We start from the raw sequence: 19,669 nt of genomic DNA, 5'->3' as shown, positions 1-19,669 counted from the left end.
TTTCCCGAGCAATCACATTCCCTCTGAAGCTACAAGAGTAGGGTGGAGAGAGAGAGAGAGAGAGAGAGTGTGTCAAAGGGAGGGTTGATATAAAGAGGCACTATTATATATGGAGTATGTAATGTTTTAAAAACATTCCTACTGAATGGGAGCACTTTCCGTGAAAAGAAAATGGCATTCCAGTGGCTGAAGAACAATGACAGTAATGCAGTTTGATTAGTTAAATTCTTTTGTTTGGGTTTCTTTGGGGCCTCAAATTATTATTCTGTGCAGAATGGGTTTAATTGCGGGTGATTTCTTAGACTGTAGAGTTTGAGCTGCCTCACCACTGACGGTAAGGATTCTACTCCTACCAACTTGCGTAGATCTCGTGTAAGCATTCTTCATTTCAATGTTCCTCTTTTGCCTGAACTCTTTGACATCCTCTCTTGACCATTTCTACCCGAAATTTGGGGTGGTCAAAACCACGAAACAACAAAGGCATTCTCCTCTCACATCAGTATTAGAGGGAGCATTCAAACGTGTTTAGTGTGTCTTTGCTACTCATTGATTTGTAACACTAAGACTTGAACAATGCAATTGGTTTTTGATAGATTCTCTGGCCCAGTGACAAATACATGGAAGGGCCAGATCTAATTCTGGTGATCCACAGTGGATTTTCAGACCTCTAAAGATTCATCCTAGGATTTGGCAGTTGTCATCCAGTATATATTTTACACTGAGAGCTGAGATATATATAAAAAAAAGACAAAATAATTTTCAAATGAATAAACAGGTTGGTTTTAAAAAATTTGAAAGGAAATAACTTAGGATTTGCGGAAGTCCATTCTGACATGTGATTTAAGCGCTTTTTACCATAAGTGTTATTTAAGGTTTTAATGATGATTGATGTTTATTATTCTTAAATAGAGGATCTTTATGGTTGAGCTGAAGTGTGATGCGTCTGTGCGGTTCGTGGGCATTTCAGAGCACAAGTCTAAAGGGGTTCTCTATCTCAAGTACACTAGAGTCTTTCTTTGCCGTCTCTCTGTACCCCTGTAAACTTTAAGAGGGGAGGGGGCACCATCATGCTTCTATAACTCTAAAAAATGTAAGGGACTTCATATTATTAACTATATTTGCAGCAAGGCGATGATGTTTATTCACAGTTATATAAACTCAATTCAGTTAAAAAGCAACAAAGAAGATCTGAGCTTCAAATCAGCATTAGAATCAGAGCCCATTTAAACATTAGCCATTGCCTAAATTGAACACTGACATCTGGACAAGATCCAAATGTCTCTGCTTCAGCTTATTCAGTCATACATATTTCAATATGACAGAGTGATAATAAACAAGCCAAGGTGACGTTTATGAACCTGGAAAACTTGGCCAGTCATGGGTCGGCTATTGATTGTTGTTGGCAGGAAAACCAGGATGCAGGTATAGAAACGTATTTTGTGTTGCCATGACTTTTGCCAGAGTGGTAGATTTTTTTTTTTTTTTTTTTTACCCCATTTGTTGACATCTGTTCACATCACATTCCATGCCACAATTAGAATTTGAAACCAACACACAACAGAAAGTGGTGTGACGATCTTGTGCTTGGTTAGAATCAGAGAGAAACACAGTGTTTCCACTAGCACCAGTCCAGTGCATGATGGCACAAAACTATCTGAGTCATTCTGTTACAGATCAAGGGGGCCCTGAATTGACAAGAACATGATTTGATTTGACTACATTGACATAATGTCACATATGAGAATATTGGATTTTGCATACATAATGTTTCTTGCTCCCACTTCCTTCTGTCGTTCAAAATGTTTAGATGATCCCAAGACTGAGGTTGAACCCTGTAGTTTAAAAACGCTACTGTGAGGGAAACAGTGAGTTCATTGTTAATAGGAGATTTTGATTTCAAAGTGTAGGGAAAAAAAAGAAAATGTGAAACACTAATTGTAATGTAAGAGTCCTTGTCTTCCAAGATATATCCTGAGCATTTATAGGGACATCCCCCACCTAAGAAAACTGTAACCCAGCTGACACTGTGTTCTGGTAATGTTCCTACAATGTTGTGGTTAGATCTGGGCATGTTTTTCACCAATGTTTTGAGAATCGTAGAATGTCCAGCATCACCTAATGGGCTTGTGGAGCAGGGAGACCCATGTCAGGCTTGTGATATGAAGTGTAAATCTGTTTTTTTTTTTTTTTTTTTTATGTTTTTGTTCATTTTTATTTTCTTTTTTTTTGAGGATCAGTTAGTGATCTCTGTGACATAATTAAGCCAAGTTTGTAATTGTATAATATTTACTGTAAGATGTAGAACATTCAATAACTATTAAAATCTTTCCCAAAAAAAAAATTAAACCTCTGTCATAATAGAACATGTTGCAATACAAAAACAACAACCACTTTTCCCTCTGACGACTCAAATGACGCCCATGTTGTTGCGCAATATTTGAAGTCTTCACAGGCTTCCTGCCATCTGCAGGAAAGGTAATCTGCAGAGCTTTTCACTTCTCTGTCTGGGATGGAGACGTCCGGCATTATGAAATCAGGCCCACACAACTCATCACCGCCCACTCCACCAGAGCTGTCTCAATCACTGATGGCATATATAGAGCATTTACTCTCAGTTGAAGACACAGCGTCTCATGGAATTATGGGTAAATCATCTCAACCTTTTCCTAAGCCTACCCTTACTATGTGGACGTATATAGACTAAATATGTCCATCATTTATATCATGCATGCAATCTTATTGAGGTGTTTTATAGCAGATGCATGTGACTCATTCCAATAGCACTCCTTTGAAAGCCACTGATGAGTCATGTCAAGGCTATACAGCCAGTTTCCTGCCTCCTCTGGTTCCAGGTCTTACCAGTTAGCCACGCCCAGGACGGATCCAATCTAATTTGGGTAGGAGTTCTGTGAAAATCAATTAGCCAGACCAAACATATAGTCCTTTGGGAAGACCTGGCTGCCAGTGTGATGTTCCAGAAGCTATGAACCAGCTTGAATATTGGAATTGAGTCTTGGGGATATTTGACTGTTCTTCATTCAAGGACTATGCTGAGGATAGCTTATCCAAGCTACAGAACTATGCAGATGTGTAACATACCTATGCAACTGGTGTAACCTCCTCAGTTGACTATGTCATGGCTTATGAGAAAGATGAGATAAAAGTGGAGGACAGACAGCAATGCATCAATGGTGCTACAAGAGGATGCTTTGAGATATTCACCATGAGATTTGGCATCATGTAATTGCTCCATATGCACAATGTGGAAGATCCCAACTTCCATTTGGAAAAAAACTGATAGGTGGCAGTTTAAAGTCAGTTGGTTCAGCTGTTAAAGAGTCTTAACCGCTAAAGAATAAACAAAGTGACGGGCCAAGTCTGTTCTGATTAATGCTGACTTGGTGCTAATCAGGCCAGGAAACCTTGAAATGTCACATCCAAAAGCTGGGGGCACTCAAGTGTACAGAGGAAAACAAATAAAGAACTGGAGGAAACCTGTCTCCAAAATACCTGTTTGGTGGGATATGACTTTTACAAAAAGAGGTAAGATAGATTGGTACATCTTATATTTTCAGCTCAGTTCCTTACACTGCTCAATACAGAGACGCACACACACAGTTATGCTTTACAAGCAAGTGAGAGATGAAATAAGAGATGTTGCCACAAGCTGTGACTCATCAGAAATGGAACACTTAAACAGGTACTGCACACTTAAATGTGTTTTTTGAGCTGTAAACTTAATGTGACTGAACTGTGATGAAACACATCCATACTGATGTAAATATTGACAAAATGGCTGTAGCTATGAGGAGAGTCAAGGCTTCTCGTTGGTACTCAGGCTATTTAGTCGAAGGAAAACTTACCATATCCAGAACACACAGAGCAGTTCACAACTCATCTCTTGATTAGGCGTGTCCTTTTTTAATTTGCATAATACCGTAAATGGAAACACACATTTTTGATTTGACCTGACTTTTTTGCTTTCGCCGTATTTTCATAAATGTGCTTAAAATAAATAAATGAGTTGGATGGGAACCCAACTTAGTACTAGTGCTATTTCAGATTGGTCTTCTTCATAATGTCGAATTCGCAGGCATTGATGTAATAAAAATGACCATGGGAATCATGTGGGATACAATGGTTATTACTTCCATATTTTAACATGTATTATTAAAATAATGTGTGTCAGTCAGGTGTGAACTGTCGATCCCACATTTAATTACCTTTTGGTGAAAGTTAAGTATAGGCCTCCCATAGGCTACTGATGTCCCTAAGGATACAGTGCCCTCCACAAATATTGGCACCCCTAGTGAATATGAGCAAAATAGGCTATGAAAAAATATGTCTTTGCTGTTTATCCTCTTGGTCTTTCACTCAAAATATTCACAAAAATCTTTTTTTTTTCATTGAAGTAAAATTATTGAAAAAAAAAAAAATGTAGACATTAAATAAATATTTTCCCCCAAAACATGTGTGCCACAATTATTGGCACCCCTAGAAAAATCTTGTAATATAAATCTAACTGAAGTATAATTCCAGTCATGTTTTACATTTTTAAGTTCACCTGTTTGATAAGGAACTCCTAGAGGTCAACCATGACTTCCTGTTCCACTGGCGTACAAATATGAGGTTATACAGGCCAAATTCCATTAGTCATTCATCGCTATGGGAAAGACCCAAGAACACAGTGACGATCTGCGACGGAAAGTTGCTGAGCAGCACAAATCAAGAAATGGACACAAGAAAATCTCTAAACAGTTGAAAATACCCATTTCCACTATCATGGAAATAATTAAGAAGTTTAAAGCGACAGGAGATGTAAGGAATCAGACTGGAAAAAGGACCTGTCTGTAAATTGACCCCACGCACCGTGAGGAGGATGGTTTGACTGCTAAAATAATCTCCACGGATCACAGCTGGAGAATTGTAGAGGTTAGTTGAGTCTTGGGGTCAGAAAGTCTCCAAAACTACAATCAGACGCCACCTACATCACCAAAGGTTGTTTTGTAGGGTTGCCAGAAAAAAGCCTCTGCTGTCAATTAACAACAAACCAAAGCGCCTACAGTTTGCCAAATATAAGTCAGACTTTCAATAGGACCGAGTTATGGTCAGATGAGACCAAAATAAAGCTTTTTGGCAACAAACATCAATTGTGGGTTTGGCGTCGACAGAAAGATAGCCATACATAAGAGCACCCCATACCCAATATGAAGTATGGTGACGGATCTTTGATGTTGTGGGGCTGTTTTTCTTCCAAAGGCCCTGGACATCTTGTTAGGATATATGGTATCATGGACTCCATCAAATACCAGCAGATATTAAATGAAAACCTAACAGCCCCCTCCAGTAAGCTATAAATACGATTAATTCGCTGATTGATTCACGGGTGCTGAGGTGGAGAGTTCCATCAGGAATGAAGGGGCGAAGTATGTTTGTATTTATTTTTGTTAACTTATTTTGGATCACTGTAAACAGCATCCTAGAGATTCGTTTAAACTTACTTACTGCAGGTGATCCCTTACAGAGAGCAGCATCAGACGTTTGAGCCAGGAACAGCGACGGCGCTACACCGGGGCTAAGGGGTGCTATAGCCCCGGCAAAAAAATGTGTAGCCCCAGTTAAGCCCCTCTAGCATTTAAGCACTGTTTTGCAAATGTCGAGGATGATTTGAGAAATGTACCAAGGCGACTGAGAAAAACTATAAAGGTTCATACGTAACGTATGCATTCTGTTCCAATACAATCCATGCTTGCGTGTTTGTACTGCGCCTGTACCCCGTTTGCCCTGTGCTGTGTGTGTGTGTGTGTGTGAGAGAGAGGGGACAAGAGGGGGGAGTAGGCCGTAAGGTGAACACTGTTTTCGTTTCAACCCGTTCCACTGTCTGGCATCTACACAATCTTTAGCTCATAAAAAAGAACGAGTCCTGCTAACCTACCAAAAAAAAGTTCGTCGCTGAAGTTCCAGTCGATTGTCGATACGTCTTTGTTTTATGCAGAACTAGAGTCTTCAGAGCGTAATACGATTCTGGATGTCCAGAAGATCCAGAAGATCATGGACTCATTTGCACTTAACCACAGCAACAGACGCATTGTCCTAGCCTACTGTAAAACAACTCTGGTGATTTTTTTTTGTTTGTTTTTAATCATTCAAACAAGCTGTTCGCACTTCTCGTTGCGGCTGCACTTGTAGCCTATGTTATGAGTTTTACTATTAATGTAATGTAAGTTATGATGTTGTGATCCGAGACAATATTGTCAATGCATAGTTGTTTGTTTTCATTTATTATGCATATGGAATAAATACTTGTTGCATGTTGGATGTATTGTCTGGTTATGGGCAGGCGCATGGTCGCTGTCCGGAGCTGAACCTTTGCACGCACGTGAAACATTTCCGCCATTGCCGCTTGTATTACATTCTCGTGCTGTGTATCATAGCTGCTTTTATTGGGGAAAAAAAACAAGAACCTCTTAATAAAGTAAGTGACGTAATGAAAATAAATTATTTTCTTAGCTACCCCACGTATCGGTCAAGCCCCCCCTTAGCACCGGGAGAGAAAAAAATCCTGCCGCCGTGCATGGCCAGGAATAGACTCAGAGTAGCCACACACACACCCACGCACACTCAGACACACACCCAAACACCCATCACTGACAAGCTCTTCAGGTGATTGACACACTGTACCAAACCTAAGTCAAATGAATGGCTTCGCACGGATCAGATTTTGGATACCCTTTAGATTGCTTCAAGGTTTTATGCTCTGTATAGGAATTGCATTTTCAAGATTAATGACTGAACTATGTCATTTGTGGCATGTGGTTCAAGAAAATAGGAGATGCACCAACTCGTCTTACCGCAGCGATAAGGGCAATCTTCACGACTGATATGCAAGGTGCGGAAACTGTAAACACACTCTGCGATATAGTCCCACATCAAATCCTTACATCAACTCTGTCTGCCACGCTGGCTAGCAATGACAGTCAGCATTTGCGCACAGTGTTAAACCTACTTGAGGTGTTGCGAAAACTAGCTTGCGACAACGGTTACCCGCAAGTAAGCCGGGGGCGTTTAGAGAGTGATTTGGACGTGGACTTCAACGCGGGAAGGCAAACTAAAAGCAAAAGAGGAAGCAGAGTGTTTCTAAAATACTCACTCAATGTTACTTGCTTACTGAAGCGTGGCACACAACAGCGTGGTACAGTTCTAAAGACAGTGTTATTCGTAATAACTTACTTGTTGCGTGGTGTTGGTGGCATGTTTTGCTACACTACTGAGCACAACGAGAAGCCCTTTAACTTCAGGTCCAATAACCCAAAAGGTAAGCAACAAATTCGCTCGGGATCAAAACTAACCCAGATCATAATATAGTGAATTATCATGAAATCCATCTGACTCGAACTACCAACATATTGTCATACACATGCTACAGCACTTTAAATAGCACTCATGTGGCTCAGTTGAAACTGGATTCCGTTTCGTTTGTGGATCTTATATGCATGTTTTGTTGAAGCAAAATGTTTCAATGCCATGTGCAGAAGGATTTAGGATGGAATGCTGTTTTTGACGTTGACTAAGTTAATTTCCATGGTCTAATATAGTTATTTAAATATGTATAGCCAAATTGTTGCAAGCCTTAAAATAATTTGAGTTAGAGTTATTGCTCTGACTCAACTAAACAAACGCTTTCTTATAGCCTACTATTTGTTTATTTTCTTTCAAAAAGCGCTGCTGTTGCTTTACTCCGTGACTATGTTTTGTTTGTCAGGGATTGTTTCACCCTTTGCAATGATCACCTCAACATAATTTATGTGGCTTACAGTTTCAACTTCGGTACAGTTTGGCATCAGTTTATGTAAGCAATGCATTGTTTTCATATTGATATTAGGCTACTGCGACTCTATCCATTTTTAAAAAAAGCTGGACCTAAAAAACATCATAGACTTGGGTCAACAGAGGAGCCCATTTGCTATTTAAAAATGTAGGCTAAGTAATGTGGATGCTAATGTTGTATGTTAAAAGCAACAGCCACAGTCACATACCTTTAGTGTAACCCACGGTGTCAGTGCTGACATTAAGCTTTGTCTCATCTTGCACGGCTGAATGCCTGTGAGCTCAACTGGTAATTGGTTGCTTTTGACAACAAGGTAGGCACCGTCAGAAAGGAGCTCTGACGATCTACAGCATATTCTTTTGAAGTACTTACCTTTGCCTTGATCCAGACCATGTGGATGTACTACAGAAATGTTAATTGTGCATCTGGAATGTTTTTTCAGCATGTATTCATTTGATTGGAATGGACCTCTGGGTGTGGAATTCTGGATAGTCCTGATGAACACTGTTTTCTCAAAAGATTCCACTGACTTAGTGATGCCAATGTGAATGTCCTCTGGTTGCTATGGATTTAATGGGTTTCACTGCTACTCTACAGTGATGGGACTAAGAAAAAAGAGTGGTATGGCAGAGTGGTCTGTTGTTCATCAGTAGCTACTTGAGACAAGATTTAGGAAGAATTGAACAAGATGTCCATGGGAAAAAACACGTAGATTTGTTTGTTTCAGACACCGTTTACCTTTAAGGTACAGCAGTCTTTTCTTTGCAATCTGCCCGTACAGGATTTTGATACATCCAGACTACATCAATCTGATCAGCTGATTAAACATGAATTATTCCCTAACATGAGTGTCGAAGGGCCTGGGCATTATGGGCTATAGCCTATGGTTATAATATAATAGAATAAAAATACATTCAAAAAAGTCCCGACTCTGACATCTGTCATTCCGATCATGCATTTAAATTCCTCAGAAATTATAGCATATCGTGCATCGGAATCGCAAGTACTGGGTCCTCTGTGTTTAATTCAAGCAGCAGCCTAGGCTACTTCACATTAGCTGGCACGCGCGCATTTTGTGTGAGGACGAGAGAGAGGGAGAGCGCGCACTGCATAAAGGGCTTGACATTGTTCGCATCTGGTGGTAGGTAGCTAGCTAACTGACTTGCAGGACTTGAAGGCTATGGATAATAGACGTTTTTCAAAAAGAAAAAGAATCAAGGCAACGCATGCAAGACGGAGGAGGAAGAGTTATCTCCTGTTGCTGAGCATTCGGGAAAGAGCAAGGTAAAAAGGAATCAACTTTAACATCCCCCAGTTTAAAATCTGTCACCAGACAACACTATACTAAAACTCGTTTAACCAAACAAGGGCTGATATTCAGACAATATGATGTTCACATGTAAATTCTGTGTAGAGATAGCCTACCTCGTAAATGTTTTCTTCATTATCAAAACACGAGTTTATGGGTAACCTTTGACGATGCCCATGTCCCGTGTCAATGTTATCAACAGAAAAAGTGTTTTCATACAAGCAGTGTGGTATAATGAATGTGGTCATGTTCATGCGAGTCAGACGACAGGTCTCGGATGCCATAGCCTGTCTTCAGGCGTACAGTTGCTGTCTTGAACTGCATGAAAACGGTGCCTTTAGCTGCCAGAATTAAGAAATGGAAGCCCCGAGGATGCCCCCGGACCCCCAAAGGTCTGGTCTGGGAGAAACCCTGACCGTTTTCAACTGCTAGCAGCGCCCCTGACACGATGAGAATGAGTGATTGATCTCTGTTGAAGAGCATGACAACCCTTCATAATGTATTGATGCTGATAAGGGAATCACTTTTAGTCTCTACAGTCTACATGATCATACAAATAGACAACATGGACACATTGTCAGATATATGCTGGCAAATTTCTGGGATTTCATATTTTAAATGGTATTTCATATGTACTTTATATTCCTTTTCTATGAGTATAATATGATTCATATTCACATAGTTTGTCATTTACCAGGTTATGAGGTATCTTAGCCATGTCTAGAAATTCAACTGCAGAAAAATTAGTTTGCACAACATTTCATTTTCAACTTGTCCTGTCACTGGTAGTCCTCTAAGGATTTTACTGCACCAATAAACTAAGATGCACACCTCTCCCAATGTATGGTCAGGTGCAATGGTGTCATGGTCAATCTCAAAAACGAGGAAAAAAGAAAATGACCCCTGACTTATTCTAGCAGTTGTTTGTTGCAAGTCAGTGTTTGGCCAATCTCATTTATTTCAGTTATCTACAAGAGGAAGTAAGTATTGGGGTGAGAGATCTTTCTTCAGGGGAACAAAGAAGAGAAACTAAAATGCTACAAGTTAAACATTTTGGCATAATAGCTGTAGAAAATGACCAAAAGTACTTTGCATATCAGATGTATATTTAATGGGGGGGATTGATTAAGTTGATATTTTCTACTGTGATTGTTGTGTATTGTTTTTTAATTAATAGTATTACAATCTTCATTGAACATGTCAGTGGACCACTAGGCTTATAGATTCTGTTTCTGCCCACATATTCAGTAACAATCCACTCTATTACATTGAGAGGTTGTTAATCCTTTGATTTTCTTTGTCACTGTTAGGTGTTTGTGAAGGATTCCACCCTAAAGATAGTGTAAAAATCTATTATCACCCTTTATCCGAAGTTCCTGGTCACTGATGGCTATAAATTATTATATTAATTAATCATTATCCTTTTATAAGTGTGCAGTATTGATGATCAGATTAGATATTGTGGACATAATGTGACCATTGTCTATACATCAGTATTTCTCTACAAAAACAGCGCTAGTACTTGATAAAGTGGTTATCCTGCAGGATCTGAGTAACCCGTCAGATTGTGCCTTGGCCTTACTGTTATTGGTGTCAGTGTGGCTATGATGTCAAGACAGTGAGTATGCACATTCAGGGGAAGCATATATCATAGCCTGTCTACTGCCCAATCACAGAAATGAATCATGAGGGGGGAGTAGGGCTCCAAGTTATTACTGCACAGGAGGCTGAGGCCTCTCCTCTCTCTCTCTCTCTCTCTCTCTCTCTCTCTCGCTCTTCTGTGTGGTGTCCTGTTCCTGGCACATCACCGAGCACCAAGACAGGGTGACAGGAAGGCAGCAGGTTTCTAAATTAAGGCCCTGGCTTCATATGCCTCACACTTGGTGGGCTGTAGCACACGTGAGGAGAGGTTTCTCTGGACCAGTATTTACGTCTCAGGTTCTGAAGAACATGTTCCCACACTAGTTAGATTTTGAAAGGTCCATCTATTCCATCTACGTATATCCACTCATGTCACTGATACCACTCATAAAATCTCTAATGCACAGACACACACACACACACACATTACACTATCTATCTCTATTCTACACTATTCTATCTCTCTCTGCCTGTCTCTGTATGTCTCTATCTGTCTCTGTCTGTCTGTCACTCTCACACACACACACACACACACACACACACACATCCTGGATAACAGGACAATGCATGTATAATTATGGACACACAAAAAAAAGAGAGCAAGGTGATTGAGACCTGGTTAGCACTTTATGGACCTGGGTGCCGATAAGCTCCCGGGCCACAGTGATGGCTGTTTGTTCAGCCACATGATAGATATCTGCCTCCTCATCGTCCTGCTGTGTAGCTGACTTCATGGCCTTATTTATGGAGTAGGCATAAGGGCCTATAAACTAATCTGTCTGTGTCTGCTACTAGAGACTCAAGATACATTTAAGGGAAAGCAAGTTCAAAGAAACAGATGGACTGTGTACCTTGTAAAATAAATAAAAAATAAAGGTCCTTTGTACACCCAGTGTACTTGTAGTGCTCAAACTCTATGGACATGTGCTCTCAATGACAGCAGAGGGCTTAATTTACTGATATTTAAATGGAGGAAGTATTACAGTTTTTCTCCATTGCTTTTGCCCAATTGTTGAAACAGAAATTACATTCTCAAAGCTCTAAGTGCATTTGGCAAAATAGCCTATATGGTTCAGCATAACTACATAGATCACCTTCAAAAGGTCATATCTCACCTAAAACAGTTAGCCCAAGCTTCAAAACCAATTGATTTATTCATATGAATTGTCAATGCCCCAAAAATGAAAGGTTCCTTCTCGATTGTTGTGGCTCAACTCTTGAAAAAAAGAGCACATCCTCAAAGCTTTAAATACATTTGCCAAAATGACCTAGATCAGGGATGGGCAACTGGAGGCCCGGGGGCCACATGCGGCCTGGCTCCTCACTCAGTGTGGCCCTTAGATAAAACATAATTAATTAAATAAATAAATAAATAATGACCAGATTTTTCAAAACACTACTGAATTAATCCTTTGTAATTATACTGTTGGCAGATAGAGAACACTCCCATTCCTTCCGAATCAAACCAAAATATCGGCAGTCAGTGAGCAACGAACTGCATCTCAAGCTTTGTAAGTTGCAGTCTGATCCCTGGTCATGTGGCTCACCGATGGTGGCGATGAAAAAAATGTGGCCCTCCGTATCATGAAAGTTGCCCATCCCTGACCTAGATGGTTTAGCAAAACACTAAGGCACACCTGCAAAAGGTTATATCTCTCCTAAAACAGACAACTCATCAGTCAAAACTAATTCCTTTCCTCATACAAATAGTCAGTGCCCCCAAAATGAAAAGCCCCTTTGGCATTGTTTAAACTCTGCAGGTCAAAACGATTTGATGTTTTGTCAGTATGGCAGTGGACCATAGAAATATCCCTCATGTGCACATTTCAATATTGGCTCAGTCCTTTGACACTGAATGTTTACTGCAGTAGATGTTTTCTTTCCAGGATAATTCAAGAGCCTACAAGGTAGCACTCATACTGCCATGGAAATTGTTACAGTTATTGCCATACATCGTGGTTACAGTAACAGAAAATGTGTCATACAATAAGCACATCAAATATAAAATGATGTATAGCCTAAACTAACAACACATACAGTAAGAAAGTAAAGCAAAGCTGGAGTTTCACTAGTTGTTGTCCTCACTCTCCTGCTCATCCTCACGCTCCTGTCTGTCTGGCCACAGATTTTCATCGACATCACATCTCCCTCGAACTCCTCGACTGCACAAACTCCTCGATAGGATTGAGTATTTGGGGAGTAAGGTGATAAAAGCAACATCAGGATTCTTGGATGGGCAGTAAACCACGCCCTGATGAGTGGGCCACGATGGGAGCTTACATTGTCCCACACAGTGACAAATGTAGGCAAGTGTGGCCCTACCAAACCCAAATAAGATCAGAGTGCAGGCAGTCCAAAAACACCTGGAGCTTCTGGGTATTGTATGCGCCAAGACTGGGAATGTGGGTGACTACATCATTCTCTGAAATGGCACCACACATGGTGATGTTGCCCCTGTGCTAGCCTGGGACATACACCGTTGCTCCTATTCCTCTTCTTCTTCCTCCTCTTCCTCAAACAGGAAGCATTTATACTCCTGGATAGGACCTATCAGCTAACTAAACTTACTGTGTGGTTGGTGATCGGATGTGTGAATCTTCCCCTTGATTAGTAAAGTTCTACTTGCAACTGAAAATTAAGCTGTTGATCCAAGAGATCCATATTACAGTATATAGCATGATGTTTTTCATGGTATTATGTGCCTGAAAGATTTTGACAGTGGAGTGAGCTATTGTGCAGGCAATGATGTACACAAGGACATTATGCCAACATGTTTTGCAGAGAACAACAACTTGACTGAGAAGCAACAGTCAGTTTAGACCAGCAGGATACATTCAATTTGTAATTGGGCTAATGGAAGGCAAAATATGTACTACATCATTTGAAATGTGTGCAAACTGTAAGCAATTGTACTTGTCATTAACAAGGATGTGCTAATACAATTGCAATATGATTAAAGGAATGAGAAATTCCAATCGGTTGTGAACAAGTGCCCAGAGGTTTGGAGGCTTGCACGTGTTGTTTTGAGAATGTCATTTCTGTTTCGTGAAATGATCCGAAGCAATGGAGAGAAACTGTAATGTGAAATTGCAGCCATTACATAATGCAGTGTTAAAGAGTTTTAAAATGCATATACTGCATAGTTATGGAGTCCATGCTTCTGCTTATACCCTGGCTGCTACGCATTCATATGTTAATTTGCAGACATGAGTTCTATATTTTTCTCACTAAAATGTTTGTATTTTTAGAATTATCACTTTCACCAGTCCCTCACCTCTTTCACAAATTCAGCTTATATACAAGTAATGACGTAAACCATAGACTGCCGTTACTCAATCTCTTTACCTAGACAAGGCTTCTGCAAGAAAGATGTTCTTTGGATAGACCTGCTCATTTGATTTGATCTTAGCAAGCCTCTGCCTGCTAGCTGTCTGCGGAGCTGAGGTGAGATTCCTTCTGGTTTCATAACTGTTTTCTGATTGTCGATTGTAACAATACATCCCCATTTTCTTCTAGTGAAACTCACTTGATATGCAAAGGTAGTATAGTTATCAAATCTGGAGCTTCATACCCATGTCACTTTATGGGAATGAATAGACATTCTGACAAATATGTCACAGATTGTTATTTAACAAAGCTGTTGTGTATATATAGCAAGATAAAAACATTTATTTCACAATCGTGATGATGAGTGCTCTATGGCGTTCAACAGACAGCTGGGAAAACCAACATAACAAGTAAAGTGAGATGCCCTGATATTTAGTTTCAAATATTTGCAACTGAAAACAGTAATTTCACCACTAGCTGCCTGTTCTTATGAAAAATAGAAAAAACATCTGGGTTCCCATGGTCAAGGAAATCTTTAAAAGTTCATTGGAGATAAAGATCATAGAAAAACATCTGGGTTCTCATGGTCATGGGAATCTTTAAAAGTTCATTGGAGATAAAGATCATTGAAAGTTTAGGAGTAAGAATTTGTTGTGTGGAATTCTGAAGCTTGATACAGTTTCCACTTGACATAGCCTAACTAGCTTATAAAAATAATGGAAAAGGTTTCATTCAATAATTAGGCCCAACCTGTGGTGTAAGGTATGCAATTTTGTGTACTTGTAGGTATTAAAAGGTCATGGAAATTCACTTAAAGGACCTTGGCAAGTCATGGAAAAGTTTGGAAATGTTGTCAATGGAAGTGGGTGGGAACCCTGAATAAATTACCATGTGTCAGCACTATGTGTTCAGCAGACACAGACCATTTAGCTGACGTAACATTGCTGTTATGAAAACAAACTGTATTCAGTAAGATTGTATGGCCAGAACTAACTTGCATTAAAACTCATTATAACTGATAGAGCCGTAGGTAGGAACTGTGTCCATGGTACACAGAATGGTTCATATAGTTCCTCACCCTCAGTACTCCTTACTCAATTACTTGTTTGCCAGATACACATTGGACTAATTGAGACTGCCGGTGAAACTTCTCATTCAAACTGAAAATTAAGCATTATGTTCTTTTAACACTCATGGCATTTAAATGAATGGCAACTTCAGTGGAACTTGATGTGCTGAGCCCTTCTTTGGAAGGCCTAGGTGTTTCTGCTCAGACAGCATTTCACAACCCCGCTGAAGCATGACCGCTGTCAGCCCCCCCCTGTCTGTCAAACCTGCCCGGACACATAAGGCACGTTGTCCCTGCAGATCTGTCAGGAATGAAGGATTTCATTGATCTTTCACACACATGTATAATCATTAATGTTTCACACATTAAGGAGTGAATTATTGTGAAAAAAGGGTGTGTGTCAGGTCTTACACAATATCAGGGTTAATCAGTGTCTAGATTAAAGACAATTGAAAATAGGACTATAGTTCTGCGGATGAGGAAACAAAGGAGATTAGAAGTTCCTAGAAATTAAATTACAGCAGCCCTCAGACACGTAGAGTTGTAACAACAAAGATTTGTTAAAATTAACTGTAATGTATATCTGTACTCTAAGGAAGACTCTAGTGTGAGGATTCATTCAGTATGTCAGGATTGACAAGCATCCTCTGCATTTATCAGTATGTGACTAACTATGAATTACATGCATTGAAGAGGACTTGATAATAGTGTACCATTAATATTCTACGAATGGTGTCTTATTATTGGTCGAGGCAGATGTATTAGCAATGAGAGAACATAATGGTAGCTGTGATTCACCTGTGAGAGGTGTACAACAGTAAGCCATGGCTCCTACCTTGGGGTGTTGAGAGGTGAGTACAACAGCAATGAGTAACATTTGGTTTACACTGGAAAATCGTCACGCAAAATCTTAGTATTGTGTGCACGTTCTGTAACTGCCCAACCTTTAAAATGTACGATGACTCATAATTCTATCATGATATTCGACACCAATTTTATGTGGGGGAAAAAAAGGTCTGCTTAACAAGCCCAACATTGTTCCTGTTCTGCTCTTGACAGTGTTGAACACTGTATACATATCTTCACTCAAAGTAAATATTGTCTTTGACAGATCATTTTATTGACTCTGGAAAGGGGTGTGCCTCCCTCCTTTGGCTTGTCAACAGTCTGTGGTTCAGACCGACGGCTGTGGAGCTCCTCTGACAGGGTTTCTTCTGGTCATCTACCAAAGGGCAGGTTTCCTGCTCTGAGCTTTGGCCAGCTACTCAGGAAGCAATCAGTAGTTCTGCAACTTCCTGACATGCTCCTGATATCTCCAAGCGGGTTATGGCCCATTAACACCCCCCTTAGGGTTCCTCTTCTAGACGTTGGCTGGAGTCTTGTGAGTCTGACTTAGGACCTGGCCTTGAAGAAATCAGACTGAACTCAAGAGCTGAAGCTGAGAGTTCTGACAGCCAATAAGAGTTACAGGCTGCCAGTGGTGCTGCAGTGAATGATTTACTTGTATGAAAAATGGCCTCTGTTCCTTTGCCAAATACAATTACATGTCTTGCATACGTACATATGCCAACAATAGGACTTCAGATTCTAGAAATGTCTGTTCTCTGAATATCTATATTCATACCAGTGGAAATGATAATTTACAAAATGGTTTAATATGCAGATGGTTCATTTGGGATTAGATATTGGTAATGTAAACATATAGTTAAGGAATGTACATTCATAGACATGTACAGCATAGTAAGTGCTCATTGAAAATGTATTGACGTATGCAACCCACTGCCTGTACTCCCTGCAAGTTCTTCAAGCGCATTCTTTGTGTCTGCCTCTGTTCCAGAATGTGAGAGCGTAGCTGCTGTATAGATGGCATCTGGGGATCCCATGTTGACCGAGACCCTCGCTTATGAGGTCTTCTTTCAAAATACCACATCTTCCTCGCCCTTTCCCGGCTCTTCATCGACTGCACTGCCCTCCTGCACCTACAATGAGGACTTCAAGCGCTACCTCCTCCCTGCCGTCTACAGCTTGGTGTTCGTGCTGGGACTCCCGCTCAACTTTACCGTCATCCTTCGCATCTGGAGGACCCGCAAGGCGCTGACCCGTAGCCAGATCTATATGCTGAACCTGGCTGTGGCCGACTTCCTGTACGTCTGCTCCCTGCCCCTCCTCATCTTCAACTACGCCAGCCATGACTACTGGCCCTTCGGGGACCTGGCCTGCCGCCTGGTGCGCTTCCAGTTCTACGGCAACCTGCATGGCTCCATTTTCTTCCTCACGTGCATCAGCTTCCAGCGCTACCTGGGCATCTGCCACCCCATGGCCACCTGGCACAAGCGAGGTGGCCGCCAGCTGGCATGGAGAGTGTGCATTGGCGTGTGGCTGGCCGTGGCGATCCTCTGCTTTCCCACCTTCCAGTTTGCCTCCACGGGCACCCAGCGCAACCGCACCGTCTGTTACGACCTGAGTGTGCCCAATCGCTCGAGGGAGTACTTCCCCTACGGCATCGCCCTCACCTGCCTGGGCTTCCTGCTGCCCTTCCTGGGTGTGGTGATGTGCTACTGCTTCATGGCGCGGGTGCTGTGCCGCCGACAATGCGGCGGGCCTGGGGAGGCCGGGCAGGAGCAAAGGGACAAGGCAGGCCGCATGATCATCATCGTGGTGCTGGTGTTTGTCATCAGCTTCCTGCCCTTCCACATCACCAAGACAATGTACCTGCTGGTGCGCATTTTGCCCCAGGCCCCCTGTCAGGTCAGGAACCTGTTCTCCGTGATCTACAAGTGCACGCGGCCCTTCGCCAGCATGAACAGCGTGCTGGACCCCATCCTTTTCTACTTCACGCAGCCCAAGTTCCGCCGCAGCACACGCTCATTCCTGCTCAGGATGACCACCCTCAGAGAGAAGAGCAGTTATGTGTGATGAGGATCAGAGATTGCGAGAGAGTTCAAAAGAGTTCAAAAGAGTGCAAGAGAGTGCACCCGTAGGGGAAGAGGGTGAATCGCTGTCTTTCATCGCTGTCTCTTTCTTCAAAACTCCATGGACATAGCATTATGACAGTGGGGAGCTGATTATTTAGTCTCACTTCTTTTACACTATCTACAGAGTCTGTTGAGACTCTGTAAACCACAATTTGTCGTTAAGGTTAGGGGTTGGGTTGGGTTTGGTTACGGTGATGTTCAGTGAAAGACTGAACTTGACTTTCAACAAACCATCTGTAGAGTTTCTGAAGACAGACTACAAAATAAACTGTTACTGATAATTCTATGTGATCACACTGGATAAATATGGTCAGGAACAGAAACGATATATGATGTTGATGTATATGCACTTCAGAATAACCCCCAACTGCTTTGGCTTCAGAATAACATAGCATTTACTTGATGGTATGCTGTCATACCAGTAATATCATATGATGTCTGCTTGTTTGCACACTGAGTATTATGAGAACTGAACTTGATTAATCTATTAACTGCAGTTTGTAATTTGTTGTGTTTCATTTTTCACTGTGAGATTTGGTTTCTTTCAAGTTTGCATAATTTCCATTATTGGAGAAACCACTCTCTCCCTCTTGTGAATAGTTTCTTGACTAACATTGTTTTTTTTTTGTGGTTTTATATGTTTCACCACTAGATGGTGTATGTTGCAAAGCAACTTGTTCTGTACTTGAATGCCTGTCTCATTACTCTGTATGCAGTAGTGCACTATTATCTAAATGTCTCTAAATTTCTGCTGTCCTTTATACAGAATGACAGTGTATATTGTCCAAATGATTCGATTACAATCTCAATAGAAAAAATAACTACCTTGAATTACAAAATGTGAGGGCATAATTGTATTAATCAGTGTTAAATTTAACTGAGATGAATGCAGGTCATACATCTTAATGATGGAATGACAGGACATTGATGCATGGCTTGAGATGAATAAAGATGTCATTTGTTTACAACTTTTTATTTAATCTGTCTCTAGCATGTAATGCAAAAACAAGGCAGCAGCGAATGTGATAACAAATGGTTGTATGCTTTACAGGCCTGTATAGTATGTCTGGGTATATCAGTATGTAATGTCATGCCGGTGTGATATTTAATGCTTTTCTTCTAAATGTGTTCCTGAATGTGACAACTGTGTGTGAAACCAGTGCTAGTGGCCACCATTAAATGTGTGTCTTGTCCACTCTTTTGTTTTGTCAAATTGTCTTACACACAACATTGTGTGGCATCTTCGACAACTAGATTCATAATATCTATCACTTTTGCAAATATTTTTAACATGCAATAGGCTATACAACATGTTTTTTCAGCAGTTCATTTAATGTAGGTCTATATAATTGAATGTAATATAATGTCTATGTAATTGAATACAATGAAATAAAATCAGTGTTTTGCTTTAATGAAAACATGAAATGTGTACGGTATGTTTGTTTCACACTCTACCTGCAACACTCAGGTTCCACGCAAAACCAGAGCTATGACAAAAAAATAGGACAATCCACCAGTAG

General features: G+C 40.7%; 1 protein-coding gene across 2 annotated transcripts; it reads left to right on the top strand.

Annotated features, from left to right (window-relative positions):
• Positions 1-7,056: 7,056 nt before the first annotated feature.
• On the top strand, positions 7,057-19,458 carry p2ry6 (pyrimidinergic receptor P2Y6). 2 transcript variants are annotated; one of them, XM_080844456.1, is made up of 2 exons: positions 7,057-7,315; positions 17,012-19,458. In XM_080844456.1, the coding sequence occupies exon 2, from the start codon at positions 17,038-17,040 to the stop codon at positions 18,088-18,090; it is 1,053 nt and encodes a 350-aa protein (XP_080700582.1). In that variant the 5' UTR covers positions 7,057-7,315; positions 17,012-17,037; the 3' UTR covers positions 18,091-19,458. The 2 variants fall into 2 exon arrangements, with proteins under 2 accessions (XP_080700582.1, XP_080700583.1); XM_080844457.1 differs by lacking the exon at positions 7,057-7,315 and adding an exon at positions 9,018-9,112.
• The last annotated feature ends 211 nt before the right edge of the window (positions 19,459-19,669 follow it).

The sequence above is a fragment of the Sprattus sprattus genome (genome assembly GCF_963457725.1).
Source record: "Sprattus sprattus genome assembly, chromosome: 9".
Classification (NCBI taxonomy): domain Eukaryota; kingdom Metazoa; phylum Chordata; class Actinopteri; order Clupeiformes; family Clupeidae; genus Sprattus; species Sprattus sprattus.
Note: the sequence above shows the minus strand (reverse complement) of the source record. Positions and strands in the feature narration are given on the sequence as shown.